Below are 23,997 nucleotides of genomic sequence, written 5' to 3' on the forward strand. Positions count from 1 at the left end.
TACACTGTTTCACAATCATCCCCCTCATGATCTGTGGCTTTGTTTTGAGGATCATGCCCATGAATCGGATACTCAAGGCTGTAGCAAAGATCTCTGACGCAAATCCTGCGGTCATATCTTCGCGCATCTATTCAGAGCTGCTAGATGGCTGAAGCTGAGGTCGAGTGGCTATAGGTGTTTCGACTATATGGGTCTTTTTGGAACGTGCGCATGCCCCAACCGCCTTCCGCTCATATTCAATGTCATCAGCGAGCGACTCGACCCCGGACCTTACTGGTGAAGATGCCGCAATCGTTTTTGGAGTTCCCAATGTTTACTTCAACGAAATAATCGTTTATGCGCTCATGCACGATAAGCCCCCAATCCACTGTGTTTCGTTAGATCTGACTCAAGTACCAATGGAATATATACCTACATTTTAGCCATGACACTGCTGAATATCTGTTCGTCCACTTCTCCTTAGCGGCCAGCGATGATGTCCAACGATATTCTTTAGATTCTAGTAAAGCATCCAAGAGCGGGACATCGAGAATTGTCATGGTCTTCGCCATCCTCCTCCTTTACGTCCGGTTCGGTTTCATCGATAATGATAAAGACGTCATGACCGTCTTCGCGAGACTGACTGGCTTCAATAGCCGGTGGACTGTCGCTCAGATAGCTGACGGTGTCACGAGCATCATTGGGACCATCATCGCTGATGGGACTATGGTAAGTCCATCCCGGTTCCCCGTCCCATTGGCACTCTCCAAGAAAGCAAACTTACGACTCGTACTAGATTTGGCGCTGCTTTGTTGTTTGGGGTGGACGATGGTTCATTGTGCTCATCCCCATCCTATCTAATCGCTGAGACAGGTACGTTACTTGTCGGAAGGCTTAGTAGTACCACTGACCTCCACCATAGTCGTAAAATCCCTTCTAGTTTAGCACGACCTTCACGATGTCATAGGAAACGATGAGCTTTCTGAGTTCGCTAGCAGGAATGACTGGACAATGCTATACCTGTCTCTCATCCTCGCCACCACTCTAATGTGCACTTCGCTCATAGTTTACCGTATCTTGTCAGTGGGAGGAGTCAAGGCCGGTCTGCGGACATACCGTAGGGTTATGGAGGTTGCCGTGGAGTCAGCCGCACTGTATTCCGTCGCATTGATCATCTACATTGCCTTCATTTCACATAACACGTTAGCAAACAGTTATATCGACATCATCACTGCCTCGATTAAAGTGGGTTTTCTCTTTCGCATTGAGAGTGGACTAATAAATGCAACATCTAGAGTATTGCACCCACTCTTTTTGTGGGCCGTGTTGTCGCTGCTCGTCCGAACGACAGTTGGAAGGATAAAATGAGTAAAAATAAATAAATAATAATAATGAAAAAATATTATTAAAGGAAATAAAAGAGCCATTTGTCGTCGCTTCACTTTGGAAATCCTGGTCGTGCAAAAAAGTCATCGAGAGGGATGGATAGCTATATCATGGTGGCAGAAGCACGAGGATGATGACAGTAATAACGGTCCCCTAAGCAGCTACTGGTGGTGTAGATGAAGGAATGACACTCAGCACTCCAGACGGTGTCACACAGTGTAATGTTTCCTAATGAGGAAATTAATCCTTTTTTTTTTTTTTTTTTTGTCCTCAGCATTTGATTAACCGCAACAAGTAAGCTAACTACTAAGACGCGGTGGAGGTACAGGGCCTCAGGATCCTCTTTCCCTCTTGTTCCAGTCCCTCCGTTCTTCCTTCTGAGTTCCCCGGGTGTTTTGGCGTGTAGTGTGGAGTAGAGTAACGGACATGTATGGTATTTTGTGCCCTCGTGGTGGGCTAATTGGTTCGTTTGATCCTGCGGTTGGCTGAAGCCTGGGGTGTTTTGCGAGCGTGTCTTGGGTGCTGGCTGTGCTGGACATGGTCTATGGTGTGGTGGGTGCGCGGCAGTTATCCATGCTCGTCTTCCGTGTCGCCCTCTTCTTCTTCCCACCATTCTCCTCCTTCCTCTTCTGGCTCTGGAGCGAGCTTCTCGTTTTGTGGTTGTCCCGTCCGGGTGAATGCTCCCGTGTTCTCCATGAACTCGCTCAGTGCTGTGATTCCTTCCTTGGTGCCAAGGATGTCTGGTAGGTAAATAGTCCTTGACACATTCCGGAGGATCCCCCGTTGTTCTTCGTAGAGGGGGCATTCCCGCAGGATGTGTTCCCGTGTCTGAAACAATTCTCCACAAGGGCAGTCAATGTTCTTACTTGGCACGAATTGTGAGTAGTACTCGCCTATGTATCCATGGCCTGTTCTGCATTGAAGCACTCTGCCAAATAGCTCTCTTTTTGCGGCAAGGTCTATGAGGTGGGGTGTCGGCTTCAGTGATGGTGGAATTCTATTTGCCGTCGCGTAGCGTCCCCATTTAGGGCAGGAAATTAATCCTGACAATCCTCTGAGAAAGCTTGCAGAACATATGCCAGAAGCGAAGTTGGAGACTGTATGAAACCCCATGCGGTTCCGCCTTTTAGTTTTGGCATTCATTCCACACTTTCCTGGCCTGACTTGTCAAGAACATCAAATAGGATATCTAGGATTTATCTTCCTTTCCCGGTTCGAAGAATCGACGAAGATTCTTAGTCTCTCGTGTGTGACAGCTACGGTAAGGCTGAGGTTGTCCCATAAGTGCGAATTCTCCCCATTGGACCTCAGTCAGGCGAGAGAAAACACGACCCTGAGTTCAGGTGGGATTGAGTATCTGATATACTTCTGCATACACACTCGATACACCACTGATATTCCATTAGAATTAGTCAAATGACTGATCACCGTTGCTAGTTCCCTAATTGGACTTGAAGCACTAGTATTCTTGGCAAGAATCTATCTACGCTTCACATGGCCGTCTGTCTTAGAAATTAGAATACTGGTGGCCAGAACAGTATCATACTTCCTGGTCTTGATAGTCTGTTATTCCCGGTCATTAATATACAAGGTTTCTCAACGCATCGACGTTGGGTTGTCCAGCAGATACAAACCTCCCTGATCATTCTTTCTCTTTCACACAAATTACCTACCACTCGCAAATCATCGTGATGGCTCAGATATATATGTTACCATCTTAAATTCTTCATCAGGTAGATGTACGAAGCACTCATAACAAATCTATATATCCAACAGATTTTGCAACTCAACACACTCACCCCGCTGACTGCAACGCAGAACCGTCATTTCCTTCTCGTTCAGCATCCTTCACGGAAAATACAAACCTGTTTTCAAACGTTCAAATTTGAGTTCGAGAATATTGTCCGGGGAGTAGTACTTATGGGTCCGTGCGTTACAAACGCGTCCAAGCACAACTACAAACAAGGGGTATTCTGCTAGAGCGACCCTTCATTCCAGCCTACATACACAGTACGAAAGCAAAATACTGATACAATAGATGCTAATTCCATGATATTCTTCCAACAAAGTCATATATAAAGCATGGTGGGTGTATGTCGATGCATAAGAATAGAGAGAGCGTATAGGCGAGTATCGTCAATGATAAATTAAGCAATCATTCGGTCAGACTCGATGGCAATAAGACAAGGGAAGAAGGGTCGAGACAGTTCCACCGGAGTCTGATAGGGACGAGAGGTGGGGCCAGTCTCTACAGTCCCCGATTTCTCAGGACTCGCGCTCGAGCTTGCTCCATGGACTCCCTAAGCAGTGGACTCTCTGACACTTGAGGGTCGTCACCAAACTTGAAGCTACTTGGAGTCGACATGAACTCGGCACCGTCTTTTGATCGAGAATTTGACCCAGCGATCGGGATTGGCTGCGAACCGAGGTCAAATCGAGTGGTACGAGGAGATGCAGAGGGGGGGGCTGATGAGTATGACGGAGGTGCGAAGATGTCGTGGGGCCGCCGTTTCCGTGGAGAGGCAGATCTTCGTGATGTACGTGGGACATCGTCTTCTTCCCAGTCGTCATTGCCATCATCCACTTCGTCCGCTGGGTCTTCGCTCATAACGACAACCTCTCGCCCAAGTGCCTTTTTTCCCTCCTCAATGAGCATGGTAAGCTTGTCGCCAATCCAATCGATCTGCGACGAAGTTAGATGAGGTCAAAGCTAGATCAGATTAGATCATACCTGATCCTCTACACTGTCTTCCGGAGTAGGACGATGTGAAGTAGAAGGGAAGAAAGGAGCGGGTTGTGATGGAGGAGATGAGTATGCGCTGGCCCGTAGCGGTGTTCGACGAAGGCTATGTGTCCGTTTGATGGAGCCGACTGTATGCCGTTTACGGCGCGGAGTGGAAGGAATGACGTTGAGGGCCTTGGGTTCTTCCACAGGTGCTTCTGGTGCAGACCATTCGCCTTCTTGATAAGGGGGAGGTGGTTGTAGTAGTCGTGCTGTCTCCTTGCCGCGATCTCGCCACCTGCGAGACCACTTCAGCTGCGTCCAGCAATGAATGAATTGAACTCACAATCGATAGACAGTGATTCCCACAGCGGTTCCTATCAATGCAGCACTGAGAGCAGTCGAGACAATGGTGCCAGCAAGGCCGCGACGACGTTTTGCAGGCGGTGGAAGTTCTACATGGATAACAAAAACAAAAGAGGGCATTAGCGCACGGCCTGGTCAACAACGAATGTGAGAGTGATGAGAAAGATGTACCAGGGGTGCTCGCCATCATATATCCAACCACAACATGCAATATACACGATGTGGCATGGGCCAGAAGCTGGACTAGAGTCAGCCCTTGATTGCGGCAAGGCAAGCACATGCAATGAAACAGAGCCAGACTGAACTGGAGGATAAAGGGTAACACACCTGCGGCCATCGCTTCAATTTCATGAAACTCATCTTCTGCCATGTCTCGGTACTTTGAAGGAGTGTCAAGATATCCGCTTGATGATGCCAGAGTGGTGGTAGAGAGGCTCGGCTCGGCAAAAGAGGGTTCCCATCCTCTCTTCCGCAGTACTTGAGGAACCGGCGATGTCGACCCTGTCGGTGGGCGCTGTCTACGGACGCTCTTTCTGTTGTTGATACTCGCTGCTATGTCTGGAACTTGATTCGGCTGACCAGGAGCAAAGACATTGGAAGATGGTGGAGCGCCGTTCTGAGCAGAAAATGGATTGACTATGCCTGGGACGGATATCTTGAATGTAAAGGGAAACATAAGATGCGAGGATTGCTCATGCAGAGCCCACGACGTTGGTATCAACCAAGTCGTTATTTGCCCTGGTCGGGACAGGCAAACAAGCGCAGTGCTTGACACAGCCATGATCGGCTGATTTCCGGTCTTCTTAAGGCTTGCCGTCTGCAATTGTCTCCATTAATTCCTGACTGCTTTCTGCCCAGGGATGTTCCTCTTTGCCATATATACTCACTGAAACCCTGCATCTTGTCATCCATGCAGATTTCTCTAATTAAGTTCAATTCCTAACAGCTCCTCCAAGTGCTCACTCTCTGTACTAGCAATTCTCCCCTTGTGTGGCATGGCACTCAAAATATGTAGCTGCTGGAGATGTTTCCTTGAGGTTGAATTCATCCTCTGTGAGATATAGCCAACATCAGCTTCAATGGCATATGGTAATCGGTAACCATTGACGATAGCGATTAACTATCTCCTAAGTGTTACTTGACACAAGAATACCACTAGTTGTTATCAGTTTTTTTATTGCGAGCACAGCGAACAAAATCAGATGACTTGGAAAAGTCCAGCCCCCCTCAGGTGGTGCCCAAATGACCGCAAACTTTACGTCCCTCCATACCTTCCACTTTCGTGTCGTCCTCGCCGTTCTGTCACGGCGTACTCCTTCATTTCTTTCCATAACGCTCTGGAGCTCAATGCACTTTTTTTATGGATATAGAGAATGTTTGTGTCCCTTTTCAAAGGGTGAAAATCAGCATGTTATCTGGTTTCTGTTTCCTTGCTGAGTTGCCCTGGTCTGTCCTCTATGCTTCGGATTTAATCGGTGGTCCTTTGGCCAGATGCAATACAAAAAGTTTCTATATGGAGGCATATTCTCCAGTCTGTAAACTCTGACTCGTTCAATTCACGTAATTCTAACCACCACCGGTTAAACGCGTCTCGTCATGTGCTCGTAAATGAGGCCGCCGGGTCGATATAAGATCCGATCACAAGGATTCGCAGTCTTTTACCCCACATCTTCAAATCTAATGTTCTTGTTTTGAACTGCAACCATCACCATGTATTCTTTGCGGACGCTGCGACTGCAGCAATCGTCCTTGCGTCGTCTGTATCACGACGAATCGTTCGGATATCGCAAGCCACGACCATTCGTATTTCCTGACTGTAAGCCGTGTTCTACTTGTTATTTTGTTACCACAGTACGAGGATTCGCAGACACGTCTGCTCAGCTCAAAAATAGAGCACATAATGCAGCTTTGTTGCGCTACGTTGACTCCGTCAGGACTCATGGGCACAGAGCGGCAAGGATCGACCCGCTGGACCTCATACACCGGAAGGAGGTTGCAGCGCTGGACCCCAGCAGATACGGACTAACCGACGATTTGAAAAAATACAACGTCAATGGAATCATATGGACACATCCGAGCGTTGAGTCTCAAGGTGAGAACACGACTGAAGAATGGTGGACCTTGGGAGAGATTGTTCGCCATCTGCGGTCTGTCTACGTGGACCGTATCGCTTACGAGGTAGGATTAGTCATAACATTCTGCCTTCACTAACGCAGGAGGGGTCAGTACATGCATTCACCTTCGAAATCCGAACGCCTTTGGTTCTCACATCGTCTGGAGTCGAAGAGCACACCAACGACATTGAACGTTGATACGAAGCAACGGATACACGGACTTCTGGCTCGCAGCGAAGTCTTTGATAACTTCATGCAAGCCAAGTTCCCTAATCTCAAACGCGTACGTTACTTGTGCGCTCTGTACTTCACGTCTCACCTAAATGTTTAGTACGGACTGGAAGGTGGAGAATCAATGCTACCAGCTTTGGACTCGTTATTTTCTTCTGCGGCTCAAGGTTTCTCTCACTCTACACGCGTCGCGTCGCACTCTTCTCATGTTTCTGGATCCAGCTAATGTGTCGCACATTGTCATGGCTATGCCTCATCGCGGTCGACTCAACCTTCTCACTGATCTCCTCAACTTCTCTCCTACGGCTCTTTTCCATAAAGTCAGAGGGGGCGCAGAGATCCCCGAAGATTTGGGTGCTGAAGGAGACGTCCTCAGTCATCTCGGTCATCGTCCCGTTTTCACTGTCATCACATAGCGCTGACACCAATTAATAGTCTCGTCAACAGTTTTGAAATATGGTAATGATGATCAGGCTGTCAAGGTTTCTTTGCTTCCAAACCCTTCTCACCTGGGCAAGTCAATATGATACGGGCTGAGTGTATCAAAGCTTATGCCGCCAATTTTTAGAGGCTGTCGCCGGTGTTGCTCTTGGGAAGGCCCGCGCAAAGCAGTACTCCCTTTTGAAGATATCGCCTGAAGATTGTAAACTTGGCGATAGAGTAATGTGTGTCCAATTGCACGGAGACGCGTCATTCACCGGTCAAGGCATTGTCATGGAAAGCTTGGGACTGAGTACGCTCCCTCTTTAGAAGGCTAATGCAGTAACCGATCAAATATTTTTACAGGCAATCTTCCTCATTTTACAAGCGGCGGTACTGTGCATCTTGTCGTGGAGTAAGCCATTCTTCTTACTGTTGTTCCGTCACCCTGGTTAAGCTGCTCCTTTCTTAGTAATAAGTGCGTGTTCTTCCAGATATGCTTCAGATCTTTCATAATATCCCTTCTATCAGCATCGGTTATACTACGCCCGCGTCGCAAGCCCGTTCCTCTTTATACTGCTCCGATATTGGCAAAATGATCAATACACCAGTGCTTCATGTTAATGGTGACTATCCGGAAGGTATTTTAGATTTCGTTTTCCTTTGCTGGTTTCTGAAAGACTGCTGGTAGATGTCTTCAAAGCTATGGACATCGCATTCCAGTACCGGCAGTATTTCCGAAAGGTAATTTTATTGAGTGTTCTCAGATTTGATCGCTCAATATTACACAGGATATCATCGTCGACCTCCTGGTTTATCGTAGATGGTAAGTCGTGCCTCGGCGTTCAAGTTCTACATCAAGTTGACTAATACCATCTCTTGATTTAGGGGGTAAGTCCTCTTAATTTGAACAGTAGACTATTTGACTAGAATCTCGCCTCTAGTCATAACGAACTTGATCTTCCAAACCTCACCAGCCCTCTTATGTATGACAAGATCCAGTCCAGGCTTTCGATCCCGCAACTCTATGAACAGAAACTCGTGGTAAGATAATTGTTGACTCTAGTAAATGTTTATTTGCAAATATGCACCCTAAACAGAACGAACAAACCCTCATGACGGAGGATATTACGAATGTTAGGGAACAGCACAAATTACATCTCAGCGACGAACTCGAAAAAGTACCCTCGTACGTTCCGACTGCATCAATGCTACAAGACCAGTGGGCTGGGATGGTCTGGCCTATAAGTGAGAGTGCGGTTGAGACTCCAGATACTGGTGTCGACAGGGATACTCTTATCCTAGTCGGCAAGGCAAGTGTGCAGGTACCGGAAGGTTTTGTAAGTTTCGACCTTGGATTCTCTGAAAGGTGTGTCCTCAATCGGCTGCGTTTAGGAAATCCATCACAAGCTTCAGAGGCATATCAAGAGCCGTCTCACAAGCTTGGCGAACGGCAAGGGCTTAGACTGGGCCACGGCAGAGGTTCGCTTGGAACTTTCTTTCGTATCGTCCTCTGTCATGACAGTTCCCGATAGGCCCTGGCTTTTGGATCCCTACTTTTGGAGGGTTATGATGTGCGGATATCTGGACAGGATGTAGGACGAGGAACTTTTAGCCAACGCCATGCGATGCTTGTTAACCAGAAGGACGAGAATACTATTGTTCCGCTAAATGATGAGCTTGGAGCTCCTGGGAAGCTCGAGCTTGCCAATAGTATGCTTTTGACCACATCGTCGGCGTCGCGCTTACGGTTTCATTTTGAAAGGTTCCCTGAGCGAGATGGCTGTGTTATCAGTGAGATCAGTTTTACTACTCTTCCACGGTTGTCTGTCTGACCATAGTCGCTTACAGTTCGAATATGGTGCAAGTTGGGAACGGCCGGACCTGTTACCCATCTGGGAGGCACAGGTGAGCTGGCCTATCAAGGTCTTGGATGAAAACTAATCCTGCGACTCAGTTTGGGGATTTCTTCAATGGAGCACAGGTAAGATTGCTGCGTCAGGTTGTCAGGTCAGAATTGACGGTCGATTTAGATTATCATTGATACGTTCATATCATCTTCAGAGAGTTAGATCGTTTTGAACCATTAACCATTCATCTGCTAATTTGGACACGTAGGCAAATGGCTGAAGCAAAGTGCTATCGTCATGCTTCTCCCGCACGGTCTCGACGGCGCTGGACCTGAACATTCTTCTTCAAGAATTGAGCGGATGCTCCAGGTGATGGCGTTTGATGATTCCCAAGCCTGGTCGCTCACTTTTTCTAGTTATCCAATGATAGGTATACTTACGACAAAGACCCTTCATTCAATATCAATATGCATGTTACTTACCCAACGACACCCGCGCAATATTTCCATTTGCTGAGGCGCCAGATGAAGCGGAATTATCGTAAACCTCTGATTGTGGCAGGACCGAAGGGTCTTTTACGTCTGTCGGTAAGTCGTCTGTTATTATGGAACTGACCATTCCCAGTTGATTTTTGCGTAGCCTGCTGCCTCTTCTCTTTCGGAGCTCGAGGCTGGTACATCTTTCCGGCCAGTCCTTGCGGATCCTTATGACAATGTCACCACTGCATCTCGTGTTATCATTCATTCAGGAAAGATCTACTATGATCTACTGAAAGAAAGGCATGCACGGGGATTGGATGCTAACATTGCCCTTGTCCGACTGGAGGAGCTGTCACCCTTCCCATTCGCGGAGTTGGCGGCAGTCTTAGAAGGGTATACGAGCGCGAAAGAGTTCTTCTACCTTCAGGAAGAGCCGAGAAATCAAGGCTCGTTTGGGCATGTAAAGGAGAGGATCATGTGGGTGCTGAAGGAAATGGTGGGTACTGGGGATGCCGAGCTGGTGTATAAGGGAAGGAAGGAGAGTGCGCTTCCCGCACCGGGTATTGGGAAGTTGTATCAAGCGCAGCAGAAGGCGGTGTTGGAGTCTGCGTTCGAAGGATTCTAACGAAGATGGAAGAGTTGGTGTAAGTAATACTTATGTAACTTGGCTTTGCTCTTTGTTTTCGAATGCATACGAAAGAGCTTTTACACCGCAGCGTTTCCTATTGAGCCACGCAATTACTTACGTGTATAAGCGGTGCGAAGGATTATTCAAATTGAAAGAATGAAATATTTCAATCATTCCCCAGATCGCCGTCCCTGGATTTCCCCACTGGTGCTCTGGCCATTTTTGGAATTCTCCGTCTTTAAATCGGACCATCATCATTCTCTTACTTATCCCACGGAAGCCATCCACGGCCGTGCTATTGCAGGAGCTAGGAGTCACAGAATGGCTGACGTTAGCAGCGAGCAGTCTTCCGGGCAACGTAAATCTCAAGCTGTCTCGTGTCAAGAGTGTCGTAGACTGAAGGCAAGCGCCCTTTCGATTTTTTTTATTGTGGGGTACTTGGCTAACCGATGTGCTCAAGTTGAAGTAGGCTGCCAACATTTGCTGTTGGATACGTCTGGCTAATACGCCTCGCACTCAGGTGCGACCGCGTCTTTCCTTGCGCCTCTTGCATTCGTAGGGGCTGCGCCAATCTCTGTCCTCATGGAACGTTGGAAAAGGGCAAACGAGGATTTCTTCGGAGACTAGAGCAGTCACTACCGTCTGCATCGTCGAATAACAGCGGCAAGGACGGGGAGAGCTCGGAGGTTGCTATGTTCGTTGCTAGGGATGCTGCTATGTCGAAGCGAATACTGGAGCTCGAGGCCTTGTTAACAAAGTGAGCCAAACATGCGTCCTTCATTAATGTCGATTAAATGTGTTATAGCGCAGGTATTCCTATACCTGGCGCGCCAATGGCCTTCTCGAAGGCGGTCAATGCTTCTCATAAACGACCACGCCGTTCCTCAGTATCTGAGTTGAGCACAGACATCTCGAGTGCGTCACCAGATCCGCCAAAGATACCGGGGGAATCATCGGACGTCGCGCTGGGGTTTGGAACATTGACAATCGATGTGGAAAACAAGACGCGTTACATTGGGCTGTCCGGAGCCTCGGCGTATCTCAATGAGGACTTTTGGAAGACGGGCCAGAGTCGGGTACCAAGTAGGAGAAATTCACCGGAAGACCTATTATTGTCAGATAAGAAGCCTGTATCTAATCAAGGTATGTGTTTATTTTCGCTCTTCCTCTACATGGCTCATATGTAGTCCAGATGTCTACACCTTTTCTCCATCTGTCTTTTGTGTCGAACTTCCCCCTCCCATAGATAGCTCGTCGTTGCCCCCATACCCAGAAGCACGCCGTTTAGCAGATCTATATTTCGAAAATGCATCTTGGATGTTGGTATAATCCGCTTACATCTGGCGTATTATTTTATTTGACCGAATTATCTATTAGGTATGAGATCATTCCAAGAGAAATATTCTTTACTGTCCACCTACCCCATGTGTGGCCAACGACGGCCTCTCCTACCCAGAAACCCATGCCTCACGACGTTTTTGCTCTTGTCGCCATTGTTCTTGCTCTGGGTGCCTTCTTTGACCTTGATCTCTCTTTTAATGTAGTGAAGCAGCGTGCCGCGCAGCTTCATTCGCTCGCTGTAGCGTGGATATCTGCGCATATACCCCAGGATGGGGCGCTAAAATTGGATACAATACCTGCAGTGCAGACCGTTCACCTGATGGTACTGTACCAACTCAGTACAAGGGGAAGGGGGGATGGAGAGGCGGCATGGCAGCTTCTTGGTATGGCTATGAGGTCTATACAGGCTCAGGGTTGTCACCGAGACGGATCACGCTGGAATTTGCCTGAACGGGACTTGGAGGAACGTAGGCGGGTGTTTTGGGAAACACACACCTACGATCGACTGCAATCCTTTGCTTTTGGTCGACCATATAGTCTGAGCGACAGTCATCGTAGGCCTCTTCTTTCCGTTACCATTCAATTGATTAATCTTTGTTCTAGATGATTGCGAGATGCCTAAAAGCTGCGACACGCCTCTTCCGTCCGATACGTCACCAATCGATGCGGAGTTTTCTCATACACGATGGCATCACCACAAGTTCCGCTTCGCTCTCCTCCTCGGACGCATTGTTGATGAAGCCTTCGCTGCAAAACATCCAACATACTCTGTTATCATGCAGCTGGATAGAGAGATTAATGATTTTTATGTCAAACTACCCAAGTGGATACTGTGCGAGAACGTTACGGACCCCATAAAAGATCTGCAGCCTGGGTTCGGGATCGGTCAACGGGCATCCCTGAGAAAAGACGCTCAGATCTTCTCCCTGGCCAATATGATATTTATAACGAAGTTGCATCTACATCGAGGTCCGTTTTGCAGGGCTCTGATGCACACCCCGGGAGAGGCTCTGAAATCGAGATACGAATCTAGTGTTATCAGTTTGACCGAGGTAGGATGATTCATCTTCGTCGTCCCGAGTGCTTGCTAAGGTTCCTCGAGGCCGCTCGTGCAATTATAAATATATCGCGAGGATTATTCACACTACATCGAAGTACGCAGTCTCTTTTTTTACTCCTTGTCTTTAAGTCTAATCTTGTCCTGTAAGGATTGACGTGCCGAATGTGGTACCTTTTATTCCACTCCTTTACCGCCACGGTCTGCCTAGCAGTTCTCGTCATTGTGACACCCTTTCATCCTCTTGCACCGCTGGCGTATGACTCTGTGCAGATGGCACTGGAACTGTTTAGTGTCGCTGAAGGAGATATGGCAGAGATCGCCCGGGAACGGGTAGGGCGGTTAGCTGGAAAAGCAAAAGATGTCCTGAAGGGCTGGCGGCAAGCAAACGGGCATGAAACCGACGGGGGACCAAACGGAAGGTTCCCGGAATCGAATGTACGAGGCAAACCTGAGGATCTGCTTGGTGCTTCGACCACATTGATCAGAATGCAACCTACGGAAGGCACTACCCTAGATCTCGGGGCCGTAGTGGACGCTCTTGGTGGACAAAGAGAAGGACATGAAAATGCGGACCCATTCTTCTTTCCCCTGCAACCGGCAGATCCGCTCCAGGTCCCATATGCATCTGGAATGAGTAGGATTCCTTTTCCTTCCTCGATGGATCCAACTTGGGGATGGAGCGATGAGTCGTTCATGAATTATCTGAATAGTGCCCAAGCGATTGGGAATGATCCAGCACTTACTCAGGACCAATGGATGATGGACATGACGGCGAGTATTGACCTGAATGTGGACGGGTTTGATCTATCGTCATTCATACAAAATGGATCTACTGCTTGGATGGATTTCGATCTGAATGTTCCTGGATCACCTAGGACGCTGCGGACGTTGTAGTAGGATGCGATTTCATTGACTTTCAATGACCAGTGTGCACGGAGCTGGGAAGCATTGTTATTTGTACCAAATGTCCGACCTTCATTAATCATTTCGTGGCTGCTTTTCGGTACATAGTTTCTCCTTTCTCTTTCTCTGGTTTGTTTATCTCTTTTTGCGTATTTTTTTGGGGGTACTGGAATAATCTTCTCGGAAGTTGCCGAACGTCTTTCTCATCCACATATCTCCCACCACGGTCAATTTGAACCCTGTTTACACGGTGAGAATTCTTTGAGCTTCTTCAATTCGAGTAGGCAATGCTGATCTGAAATAAGAGCAAAGCAAACAATAGTGGCTTCATCAATTGAAAATATGTAGATCCAGGCTTGTATTTTCAAGGGGCAAATAAGCCCACAAGATGCTCTGTTTCAGTACTTCAGTCCTCGTCTAGGCTAGAAATTTCAAGGCTTCCTCACCTCGCTCTAATGGTGGCCACGTAGTCCTAACTACGGACGCCGCTGGCGGAGCGGTAAATTCACAGAATCATTCAATTGACCGTCGATAATCAATGGAACCCGAGACATGATGGAGCGCCACCACGTAGCCACGCCGGACTATACATATTGTGGAACGTCTTAAGCCTCGAGGCAACCGTATTTTGTTCGATGGGACCCTAAAGACCGTAAACGTTTTTCGAACGCGATTGGTGGCAAGGGTTTGAAGGAAGCGATACGTGGAGAATGGGGTTGGTATTGAGGAGGATACAACTAAAGGCTTTTCGGCTGTCACGGACGGGACGCTCACTGCCAGCATGCGAAGTCTCGGCTCCCTACAAAATAATGTTTACGATCGTATAGGCCCCTTTTACCTCTCACTGCTCTTCCCGCCATCTCACCGCTATGGGCCTTGCTACGTCGACGCGAATTTTTGCTGATTTTCCCCAAGAAATCGTCGATGACATCATTGATACCCTTCGCGACGATACGGCATCGTTGACTGCCTGCTCCTTAGTTTGCCACCGCTTCCTTCCACGCGCCCAAGTACATCTGTTTTCAACAGTTGCACTCGCTCATCAGCACCAATGTGTCACCTTCCATTCCCTGATCCAGTCATCGTCTCACCTGCCGTTAAATGTGAAGACTCTGAAGCTGCGGTGTGGTTTCAGCACGCCTAATCGTGATGCATGGGATATCACCTACGAACCCCTTTTACAACCCATAATACGCGCGGCGAGTAATCTCGAAAAACTCTATCTGAGCTCTATCCTCTGCCCCGTCCCCAGCGACACCAACTCGCCACTATCACCAATTTTCTCGTGCTCCCTAACCTCGCTGGAATTGCACAGTGTTCGCTTCGCGGATTTTAAACACTTGTGTGCGTTTGCGCGCGCGTGGCCGACCCTGAAGAGCTTTACGTGCTCAGGGCAGATGTACACGCACACAGCGCCATGTGAGCACAAGCACCCTCCTGGACCACTGGTGGAATGGTTAGATGTCGATGGTGCCTACGGGCGCACAGATATACTGGATAACATTATTAGTTCAGGCGTATGCCCTGTCTCGATCGGGACGCTTCGATATCTGGTTTTTCCCATCCATGAAAAACAAGATATTGAACGTTTGCAAGCCTTGACAAATCTTTGCGCAGACACACTTCGAAATCTTCATATCATCCATAACAAGTCATGTACGTCTCCGCCTTCTTCAATCTCTAACGCCTTTAAAAATGCCGTAATAGCGTTACCGTTGCGACTCTCATCGGAATTGGCTCACCAGCGGCTCAAGGTTGGTAATCTACGGCGTGTTACCGTTGAGCTGTATGATAAATCAGAAGGATCTGATTCCACTCTCTTGGATTGGTGGATAAATAGTATAGGTGCAGCAGAGATTCTTGAAGACATCACCTTCAAATACTTCATTGAGGAAGGTGCGGTATCGACGGAGATAGCTAAGCCTATTTGGCGTAAGATGGATTCTACGCTTTCACGGCTTACGGCACTACGAACGTTTACCCTCAGCATCGTTTGCTGGGGATATACGATGATGGATAGGAATTCGCCTGGCGAAGATTCCCTCTCTTTCGAGTCTAGAGACAAGCTTGAGACGCTAAGGAGGGTCCTAAACGAGAATTTCAGGCTCTTGAGGGCCAGGGGTGTGGTTACAAATACTACTGCGGAGATGTACGTATTTCTTGACTTCGGTGCCTCTTCGGTCGCTCACACCGTGTTTTATTCAGAGACGATTATTTGTGGGAGGGTCCCATGATTCAATGACTATTCGACATTTTCTGCTTATTCAAACATCAATTTCTCGGCAGCCCAATGAAAACGCGCCAAAGAGTGATACATTCAGGATGCTTGACAGGATCATATGTACTAGGTACAACCAATGGTCTTTCAGATATATTTCTAGACTTCCCAAGCATTCCCACTCCAAAAAATCAACTATTTCAAGTTGTTCCGGTGATGGTTACCCGGTTCCCTCTCCAAAGCCGGTTTGTCTCATCAGCCGTGGTATGTTTTTATGTTCGCATATTTACTCGGCCCATTGTTTATACCGTTGCTTGGCAGAAGTGCTAAACGTTACAGTAGGTTGACTTGGAGATCAAGTATTGCCTGCCGTGCGGTACGGTGACTGTCTTCTGGTTTGCCCGCTCAACTGTTAGTGGGTTCTAGGAAAACCGTGAGACTGATTGTAAACCGGTCATTTGCAAAATTTACAAAATAACGCTATCTTATCACAGCTTCGAACTAGGATTTTTGGCGATTAAGACACTCACAGTTGTGGCGCCATCGAATGATGCATCAACATAATCAAAAGTTTTGGACATCGAACTGTGATGGACCATCGGCAAGTGCGGCATTGATGGCGACTGACTTGTACATCCACTCCATGATTTACCATTCCTGTCGCTTGTAAATATCGTTTCGCTATTTCTCTCGGACCGCTCTTCCTCCTCCTCGGAATACCTTCGACGTTGAATACCAGCGTGCTTCGAATTATTCTTAAGCAGCTGTTCCGCCAGCAATCCGACAAAGCGGATGCGAGTCGAAAGCTACCATTCGCTCTTGGTACTCTAAAGCCGTGGGATCATCTATATGGGTTTGTTTCTCTCGTCTCGAATCTTCCCTGCATCAATCTAGCAAGGGAAGCGGTCGGATGTCTGGGCCCATCGGAAAGGAGACCCCGCTGCAGGTTTAACTGGTAATTGTTTTTGACGATCCATACGAACAGCTTAAACCGATGCCCATATCGGCGATACGTGGCAGTCTCCGCATTTGTGTTGACATCCGCCGTACGCGGGGTTAATAAAAGGACCAGTAGGTCTGTCTAATTCAGGCAAGTAGACAGACCTACCCTACCTATCGGGTGTCAGTCTTTCGAGTCGGCGACGCGTCGAACTAGCTTCCGGCGTCAACGGCGAGATAGAATGCTAACAATCCGACGTCTCAGAATTATTTGTGCCTGCCTGTTCAAGTTGGACGCTTCGCATGTCCGGAAGCTGTAGAATAAGAATATCGGCCAGATGTTGGCGTCATGCTTTCTATTCTCTTCCCTTTGCTCGTCGACTATTGATTTAGGATCTAACTTCGGATCTCGACTCGCAGCTTGATTGCATCATGGCTTCCTCTCCTTGGGTGCGCGTTATTCATTTAGTATAATAGTGTGTATGTTCCGCATGGTGTCTCTTACGTCCTTTCACCGTATATATACCAGATCCCGACCAGTCAAGAGGTGTATTATGCGATGCCGTCCTCAAGTCGCACCAGTACGACGCAACCCTCTCGTCGACCTCGGTCACCTGTCTCCTTGTTCGCTGCGCCAGACATGGGCCAGCCAAAGCAGCCTAAACCGCTGGTAAAAATTGAGAAGAAACCCAAGAAGAAGAAGACAAAGGCACCCCCCGTTGTCGCGTTCTCTGACACGTCTTCATGCCAATCATCTCCAACATCGTTTTCCCGGAGTTCGCACTCTGCGTCTCTCTCATCGATGTCAAGCCGCGCCCCATCATTATGCACAACGCACTCCTCTCGGTCCTCCATTTCTCTTAAACCCTTCTTGCGTCGTATTGGCATTCGACGCAAAAGATCTGCTACGTCTTCATTGCCGCCAGATGACATCCCCCCAGTCCCTCCGTGTCTAATCATACCAATCAAAGAACAGACACTAGTAGTGGGGCAGAAGATCATTTCCTCGTATCCGTCTACCGGATCATCCTCGGATAGTTCCTCCACATATTCTCGCCCGTCGCCCATTATCGTCGACGCAGCGATGCCTCTGAAGAGGCCAATTACAGCCCCGCCATCGCCCTCCGACTCAATCCAAAGGATTGTACCAGAACCGTGGTTAGCTCACGCACCACCCTCGATTAACCATCTTCCGAAGCGATCTGCCTTAGGGACTGCGAACGGTCATCGCCCAACCCTCTCACGCCAATGTTCTTACGACTCTTCCCTTTCCTACGGAGACACGCCCTGCCATTCTCATCGTCGTTCTTTGTCATATGATTCCTCTCCGCTACGCACTCAATCTATTCAATCCACGCTCCTTTCACCCTCGAATATGCATCCACCTTCTTCTGTGTTAGAGAGACGCAATCGCAACGTCCGAAATCTCTGCATCGCAACAACCAACTCTCAGGCTTCGCAGCCGGAGCCGCCTCTCAGCCCACTGAAGTTTTCTCCACGAAGTCCGGATTCTCCGCTCTTCTTCAGAAGGGCACCAGACGGAGATGGGAAGCTTAGGCGTCCTAGTACTGCGCCTCATTCGGCTACGTCTCCGACACACAGTATTAATCAGTTCACTAGAGAGCCGTCCTTCCTGCTTCCACCCCGTCCTGATTCGCCATTCATCCATAGCTTTCAGGACTCGAGTTCTTTCGTCAGCTGGGGTGAACCCACGCAGGGCTGGAGCGGGGAATGGAACGTAGATAATATGCAGGATGTCATCAAGATGCTACGGAACCTACGATGAACGTGGTGATGCTGTGATTTTTTTCCCTTGGGATTTTGGTGAGCGCCTATCGTTTCTGTGCGCTGACTTGCTCGGACTGACTGATGACGCAAGGGTGCTGTTTTTATCTCTACTTGGGACACACCAAGTACATGCTCAATACACGATGTTGTAACGTTCATACCTACTGTCTGTCATATTAAATGACCTGTATAAAACGTTTCTCGACGTTTTTGTTGTATCATCACAAAAAAATACCCAAGAAGTGCATGCTTCGTTTTAATGTTCGCTACCGATGGGAACCGCACAAAAGAAGCCGCCACACACACACGGCTTCGTTCTTTTTTTTTTGCCAAGTGATAGACAGCCCACCGTTATAGCCCACCATTATACACGTGAAGAGATGGTGAGATGTTGAGACGAGATACTCGAACTCTGGGCAGTGATAGCGATGATAAAAGTCCCATTCCGATACCATTATCTCTGTCTAGTTTGTTTCTTCCATGAGATGGCAGGAGTTTGATTCCACCTTTTTGATTCGTTGAAATATGATGCTTCCGGCAGTCTGTACATCACATGTGGAGGCAGCTCTAGAGAAAAACGAGGGTGCATAGGTTAAAGGGGGGGGAAGAATCTCTTCGACGAGTCCATTGATACTTTATGCCAATTGGATGGTTACTAACACGGATTGTTTAGTAGTCTAATCACGACGAGGACACTCTGAGAGTGGAGCTCTGCAAGAGTTGTTATTTATCTCTACCAGTGAAGAAGGTAACAGTGCGCTCTCCCTCCCCCCAATCACCGCATTCTTGGCTATTCTCAGGATCCGGCAAATGGCATCGGGAATTTCGGAGCTACCTTTTGCCTTCGGCTTTGGCCGTGTTTGCGCCGGACGCTATGTATCACGGCCACTACGAGTACGGGCAACAGTACGGGCAGCAGCCGTATCAGTACGCGTACCCGCCGCCACCACCGCCGCCTCAGTACTGGAGCAATGACTCCTACCAATCTTCTCACCACAATCAGCGCCAGCCTTCGCCACATCCAACCCAACCTTCCCCGCACCAGCAGCCGTCGCCATTATCTCAGCCGTCACCGCATGCAGCGCCGCGATGGATAGAGGAACCCGCTCCTGCGCCTCCACCTGGTCCTGATTTTCTCAAGGTGTGCTTATGTGCTGCGACTTTTTGCTACGTACTTACAGTATGCGTCACAGCTTGTGGATTCGTATCGTGTGATTTTGGACGCGTTTGCACCGCAGGCTCCTCAACCGCAGATGGATAGGCTCTGCGATGCTGCTTCCTCTGCTGCCGCGATCCTGGGAGGTCCTGACGAAGAAGCACGGGAAAGAGAGCGCGAACGAGAGCGCGAACGTGAAGAGAGACGGTTGGAAGAAGAGCGAGAGCGAGAAAGGGAGCGCGAGCGCGAACGTGAGAGGGAACGGGAGCGGGAGCGAGAAAGAGAACAGGAGAGAGAACGAGAACGCGCAGAGCAGGAACGACTGCGTGCTGAGAAGGAACGCGAGGAACAGGAAAAGGCGAAGGTGAAAGAGGGTGTCGATAAGAAGGAGGATTCTGCGTCGACAGGTCAAGTTTGTCTCGGCTGTAATGCTACGTCTACGCCTGAATGGCGGCGAGGTCCCTTGGGGCCACGGACGCTCTGCAATGCCTGTGGGTTGGTCTATGCAAAGATGATCAAGAAACGTCTCAAGGCTAATTCTGGTACCGCGGATGCATCCAGTGGTGACAGCAGCGGCGAGGGTGAAGAAGAAGATGAGTTGGCGTAGGTCGAGTCTTGGGGTCTCCAGTGTTATCTGCATGTTTGTTTTCAATGTCTGCGTTCCTTGCTTTCGATTATGCTTGTTGAACTTTGGACAGCTTGAATCTATCATTCCTCAGGAACTTGCATGCACTTATTTGATGGAAATGACGTTAGGTATCTCTTTCATTGGGCGTGGTGTTATGGATCGCATGTATGATAACACTGACGCCTTATGTTGGCAAGTGCGTCTTTTCAGGCTTGACTCAGAGTATGATCTTTTTTTCTCCTCCGGAAAGACGACTCATGTCTCTGCCTAGGTCAACTGTCACTCCATGATGAAACTATTGACTTTTGGTAGAACATCCAGTTTTAACATTGAGGTTTGTGTCCTCGTACACCTTCTGGGCCTTGAACATATCTCGTTCATGACGTCGCACGTAATCAACAAACATGCAAACTCGGACTAAGGTTATGATATAATGTCGCAAAATGATCAGCATAAGTTTTTGATTGCCCCGAACTCTACATCAAGACATTCAAACGTTTCTTGTAGCGATTTTGGCAGGTCCTAGGAAGATTTGTCCTTTATCACCTGCTGATACATGCTGTCAAAGATATTACACAAATCACAGAGACAGACAGCATCTCCATTCGCGACGTCAAAACATGACCTTTCAATATATTCATATCGTGGTTTAGAGCCCGAGCGTCGGTACAATTGAATGATGGCGCATGCTGCATCTTTGGACAGCGTGCGGCTACGTGCCTTGTGTTTTCTTCTCTCGTACATGTAACCGAGCAATATGGTGAGATGTTTATCCTTATAGGTGCGTTCACAGAACACGTTGGTCACAAATCAGGCGAATCACGACACTTGTGACTCACGCGACGCGCCAAAAAGTCCGGAACGCACTACGTTTGACTTGCGATCAGCTTCAGCGAGAGGCTGCATGAATGCGGGCCTATATATCCGTAATCTGTGTCGACTTTGGACATCTGCAGAATGCTTAGGGTAAGGGTATTTCCTGTCTTGGGTGCTGCCCCGAATCGAAATTGAAAAAATTCTGTAACAGAAATTTATTAGGAGCCTCAGAAAACGAAGTTGATACGAAGCAGTATAGCTATTTTTATCAAACGCAAGGAGACGAGGCGCTCTGAGCCTATCTACGTGAGATCATATGTAGCTTTCCAGCAGCTCATATTCTGGTTCCATCGCCTTGCCCCACCCTACTACGGGGTCGAGTTCCCAAGTGTTTCAACGCAGCTATGTTCCGAACCGGTCGATACCATCAAAATCGCACCATCATGTTCCGCATTAGCAAACTATGCTCCGAAGGTTGACCCCTACATAGCCCAGGCTTGCTCTCCATTAGTTGCCTCCGTCCACCACATGGCTTCAAGCGATGACCACGCGCTCCACCCATCCAATGATCCCTCGCGCCAGTCGGGCTCAGTCGGCTAGACTATGATTCGTGATCACGCCATCGACGCGTGGAATAGCGCGGACTTCGCTTCTCAGTACATAAAAAATTGTTTGATGGTTGATATACCACACATCTCAAGACTCAAATGTCGATAATTCTCAAGGGCGCCGGTGATGCCGAATTGCCTCTGGGGAGACGTCCATCCCATGGCAGTCTCAAGAACTCCATCATCATCAAGGGCCCCCCTAAAGAAGAGGAAATTCATGATCCACTCGCTGGCGCTGCTTTGACGAGGGATGACAGCATCGGTATGTACTTTGATTTTATTTGCTCTATCTTTTCTCATTCTTTTTTTTGGCAGGGCGTGATGGCGAAACTTTCGATGATGTTCCCCCGGAAAAGCGAACAATTGGCCTATGGTCTGCTGTATTTCTGATTTTTAACCGCATTATCGGTACCGGGTACGCAACACCTCTCGCTCTCCCCATCATCTCTGATAGTAGACTTATTCCGCAATGACAGCATCTTCGCGACACCATCGACTATCCTTTCGAGTTCCGGGTCGGTTGGTCTGGCATTGTTCATGTGGGTGATTGGCGGCATCATCGCCGCCTCAGGTCTCGCCGTCTACGTCGAATTCGGCACTGGCCTACCACGATCAGGAGGAGAGCTTACGTATCTAAGTTACATTTATCAAAAGCCAAGATACCTCGCCGTTGCCTTGTATGCAGCTTATGCGGCCTCAATGCCTTGGCCAGCAGGGAACTCGGTTGTTTTCGGACAATGTCAGTGCAATTCTCACGACTGGGTAGTGGATTCATGATTGCATGGTCTTCAGATATTCTCCTTGCTGCTGGAAAGGACGTCACCCGGTGGAACCAGCGCGGCATTGGGATCGCCTGTGTTTCGTTTGCTCTCATTCTCCACAGCTGTTTCCTTAAATGGGGTCTTCGTCTCCAAAACGCCTTAGGCATCTTCAAGATCGTCATCTTGCTTTTGATCACGTTCTCGGGGTTCGCTGCTCTTGCAGGCCATATCAAACTGCCAGAGAATGAAAAGCCCCATAATTTCAGGAATGCTTTCGACGGTACTGAGAGCAACGCAAACGCGTTTGTCACCGGTCTTTATAACGTTATTTGGTCTGTTTACTACCTTATTCTTTCCGGCGCGCGCAGGGTTACTTACGGTGTGCACTAGGTCGTTTATAGGCTACTCGAACGTGAATTATGCGTTATCCGAAGTCAAGAATCCTGTTCGAACCCTAAAGATTGCTGGGCCCCTTGCCATAGCATCCGTCTCGGTCGTGTACATCCTGGTCAACGTTGCCTATTTTGCTGCCGTTGCCAAAGAGGATATCCTCACGTCAGGTCAGACAGTCGCGTAAGTGTCATTTTGCTAAAGATGCTCTCCGTGTTCAAATATCCTCTAGTGCTCTTTACTTCCGTAACATGTTCGGAACAAAAGCAGAGAAAGCATTGAATGTGTTTGTTGCCTTGAGCGCGCTTGGGAACGTCATGGCCGTTTTATTCAGTCAAGGACGAAGTGAGTGTCGCAGTCTAATCGTTGAGATGTCTAACGAACATCTTCCTTTCACAGTCAATCAGGAACTCGGCCGAATTGCAGTTCTCCCCTTTTCTAAATTTTGGGCATCCAACAAACCCTTTAACGCACCCGCAACTGGTCTCGCTCTACAATGGCTGGTCACTGTGATCATCATATTGGCACCTCCGCCAGGTGATGCCTATAATCTCGTGCTTAACAGTACGTTTTACTGTGAATTCGTGCTCTCCTGCTAACCTCTCGCTGTTCAGTGGTGTCGTATCCATTAGCTATAATCAATGCCTTCATCAGTGGTGGTCTACTCTTCCTCTACAGTGCCTGGGGAGGCGACTGGCGACCACCGTTCCGTGCGACATGGCCCGTGGTGCTATTTTTCTTCCTCTCCAACCTCTTCCTCACATTTGCACCCCTCGTGCCTCCTGCGCCGGGCCAAAGCGTATATAAAAGCCTACCGTACTGGCTGCATGTGGTTATTTCGGTTGGCGTGTTCGCTGTTGGAGGGGTATACTGGATCTTCTGGGTCAAGTTATTCCCAAAATGGGGTCACTACCGTTTGGAAAGGCATGTTGAGCTCCAAGACGATGGCGTTTCAAGGAGTGTCTTCAGAAAAGTCCCTAGTGAACTGTCGTGACCCCGGTCTTATGCCAGTGGTACTTTCGTCGTGATAGCGGCGGATAGCTTTATGTCTGTCCGCAGTAGACGCGTAATGTCTGTTATCAATAGTGTATTATAAAATAGTACAACATTACTCCCTAACCTTCGTTACTCGCTGACGAATCAGAGACTGCTCTCTCTTTCCCGTCGCAATTTTTCTTTCTATTTAACCTACTGTGTTTGCCACCTCCATTCCC

At 48.4% G+C, this 23,997-nt stretch overlaps 9 protein-coding genes across 9 annotated transcripts; 7 read left to right on the forward strand and 2 right to left on the reverse strand.

The window, feature by feature from the left end:
- Window positions 1-239: 239 nt before the first annotated feature.
- BT62DRAFT_1008185 (uncharacterized protein) lies at window positions 240-1,361 on the forward strand (the record flags this gene model as incomplete). The annotated part of the gene is made up of 4 exons (XM_043177418.1): window positions 240-376; window positions 423-708; window positions 925-1,224; window positions 1,275-1,361. The coding sequence occupies 4 exons, from the start codon at window positions 240-242 to the stop codon at window positions 1,359-1,361; spliced, it is 810 nt and encodes a 269-aa protein (XP_043038026.1).
- Window positions 1,362-1,932: 571 nt separating this feature from the next.
- Window positions 1,933-2,768, reverse strand: BT62DRAFT_981714 (uncharacterized protein; the record flags this gene model as incomplete). Its single annotated transcript, XM_043189623.1, has 2 exons — window positions 1,933-2,278; window positions 2,746-2,768. The coding sequence occupies 2 exons, from the start codon at window positions 2,766-2,768 to the stop codon at window positions 1,933-1,935; spliced, it is 369 nt and encodes a 122-aa protein (XP_043038027.1).
- An 845-nt stretch (window positions 2,769-3,613) lies between these two features.
- Window positions 3,614-5,129, reverse strand: BT62DRAFT_981715 (uncharacterized protein; the record flags this gene model as incomplete). The annotated part of the gene is made up of 4 exons (XM_043189624.1): window positions 3,614-4,048; window positions 4,097-4,385; window positions 4,434-4,584; window positions 4,670-5,129. The coding sequence occupies 4 exons, from the start codon at window positions 5,127-5,129 to the stop codon at window positions 3,614-3,616; spliced, it is 1,335 nt and encodes a 444-aa protein (XP_043038028.1).
- Window positions 5,130-6,104: 975 nt separating this feature from the next.
- BT62DRAFT_952384 (2-oxoglutarate dehydrogenase, E1 component) lies at window positions 6,105-10,249 on the forward strand. Its single transcript, XM_043188231.1, has 23 exons — window positions 6,105-6,269; window positions 6,321-6,631; window positions 6,680-6,850; window positions 6,899-6,965; window positions 7,021-7,182; window positions 7,234-7,311; window positions 7,367-7,531; window positions 7,585-7,633; window positions 7,691-7,696; window positions 7,750-7,859; window positions 7,910-7,962; window positions 8,010-8,044; window positions 8,163-8,262; window positions 8,319-8,558; window positions 8,614-8,700; window positions 8,754-8,931; window positions 8,984-9,012; window positions 9,070-9,126; window positions 9,176-9,202; window positions 9,252-9,285; window positions 9,337-9,437; window positions 9,485-9,655; window positions 9,708-10,249. The coding sequence occupies exons 1-23, from the start codon at window positions 6,164-6,166 to the stop codon at window positions 10,170-10,172; spliced, it is 2,802 nt and encodes a 933-aa protein (XP_043038029.1). The 5' UTR covers window positions 6,105-6,163; the 3' UTR covers window positions 10,173-10,249.
- Window positions 10,250-10,496: 247 nt separating this feature from the next.
- On the forward strand, window positions 10,497-13,470 carry BT62DRAFT_1008188 (uncharacterized protein; the record flags this gene model as incomplete). Its single annotated transcript, XM_043177419.1, has 8 exons — window positions 10,497-10,609; window positions 10,645-10,932; window positions 10,981-11,318; window positions 11,368-11,494; window positions 11,553-12,070; window positions 12,120-12,568; window positions 12,619-12,670; window positions 12,725-13,470. 8 exons carry the CDS (start codon window positions 10,497-10,499, stop codon window positions 13,468-13,470), a joined length of 2,631 nt encoding a protein of 876 aa, XP_043038030.1.
- An 878-nt stretch (window positions 13,471-14,348) lies between these two features.
- Window positions 14,349-14,522, forward strand: BT62DRAFT_900154 (uncharacterized protein; the record flags this gene model as incomplete). Its single annotated transcript, XM_043183404.1, has 1 exon — window positions 14,349-14,522. A coding segment is annotated over one exon (174 nt), but the record flags the coding sequence as incomplete, so codon positions are not given.
- Window positions 14,523-16,587: 2,065 nt separating this feature from the next.
- BT62DRAFT_247742 (uncharacterized protein) lies at window positions 16,588-18,584 on the forward strand. The gene is made up of 4 exons (XM_043180222.1): window positions 16,588-17,086; window positions 17,166-18,201; window positions 18,257-18,460; window positions 18,551-18,584. The coding sequence occupies exons 1-3, from the start codon at window positions 17,069-17,071 to the stop codon at window positions 18,376-18,378; spliced, it is 1,176 nt and encodes a 391-aa protein (XP_043038032.1). The 5' UTR covers window positions 16,588-17,068; the 3' UTR covers window positions 18,379-18,460; window positions 18,551-18,584.
- Window positions 18,585-18,849: 265 nt separating this feature from the next.
- On the forward strand, window positions 18,850-20,626 carry BT62DRAFT_934172 (uncharacterized protein). Its single transcript, XM_043186681.1, has 3 exons — window positions 18,850-19,565; window positions 19,618-20,430; window positions 20,480-20,626. Exons 1-2 carry the CDS (start codon window positions 19,299-19,301, stop codon window positions 20,185-20,187), a joined length of 837 nt encoding a protein of 278 aa, XP_043038033.1. The 5' UTR covers window positions 18,850-19,298; the 3' UTR covers window positions 20,188-20,430; window positions 20,480-20,626.
- A 1,105-nt stretch (window positions 20,627-21,731) lies between these two features.
- BT62DRAFT_981717 (high affinity methionine permease) lies at window positions 21,732-23,777 on the forward strand (the record flags this gene model as incomplete). The annotated part of the gene is made up of 8 exons (XM_043189625.1): window positions 21,732-21,894; window positions 21,948-22,047; window positions 22,109-22,371; window positions 22,425-22,725; window positions 22,784-22,966; window positions 23,016-23,128; window positions 23,183-23,347; window positions 23,398-23,777. 8 exons carry the CDS (start codon window positions 21,732-21,734, stop codon window positions 23,775-23,777), a joined length of 1,668 nt encoding a protein of 555 aa, XP_043038034.1.
- Window positions 23,778-23,997: the final 220 nt, after the last annotated feature.

This window comes from Guyanagaster necrorhizus, assembly GCF_019112545.1.
Source record: "Guyanagaster necrorhizus MCA 3950 unplaced genomic scaffold BT62scaffold_18, whole genome shotgun sequence".
Lineage (NCBI taxonomy): Eukaryota > Fungi > Basidiomycota > Agaricomycetes > Agaricales > Physalacriaceae > Guyanagaster > Guyanagaster necrorhizus.

Coding starts and splice junctions, on each gene's coding strand:
- BT62DRAFT_952384 (XM_043188231.1), top strand. CDS start 6,164: ATGTATTCTTTGCGGACGCTGCGACTGCAGCAATCGTCCTTGCGTCGT. Junction 6,632..6,679: donor TGGACCGTATCGCTTACGAG/GTAGGATTAGTC, acceptor AGGAGGGGTCAG/TACATGCATTCACCTTCGAA. Junction 9,203..9,251: donor ATTTCTTCAATGGAGCACAG/GTAAGATTGCTG, acceptor CGGTCGATTTAG/ATTATCATTGATACGTTCAT.
- BT62DRAFT_247742 (XM_043180222.1), top strand. Junction 18,202..18,256: donor TGGGAAGCTTAGGCGTCCTA/GTACTGCGCCTC, acceptor TCAGTTCACTAG/AGAGCCGTCCTTCCTGCTTC.
- BT62DRAFT_934172 (XM_043186681.1), top strand. CDS start 19,299: ATGTATCACGGCCACTACGAGTACGGGCAACAGTACGGGCAGCAGCCG. Junction 19,566..19,617: donor CTGGTCCTGATTTTCTCAAG/GTGTGCTTATGT, acceptor TATGCGTCACAG/CTTGTGGATTCGTATCGTGT.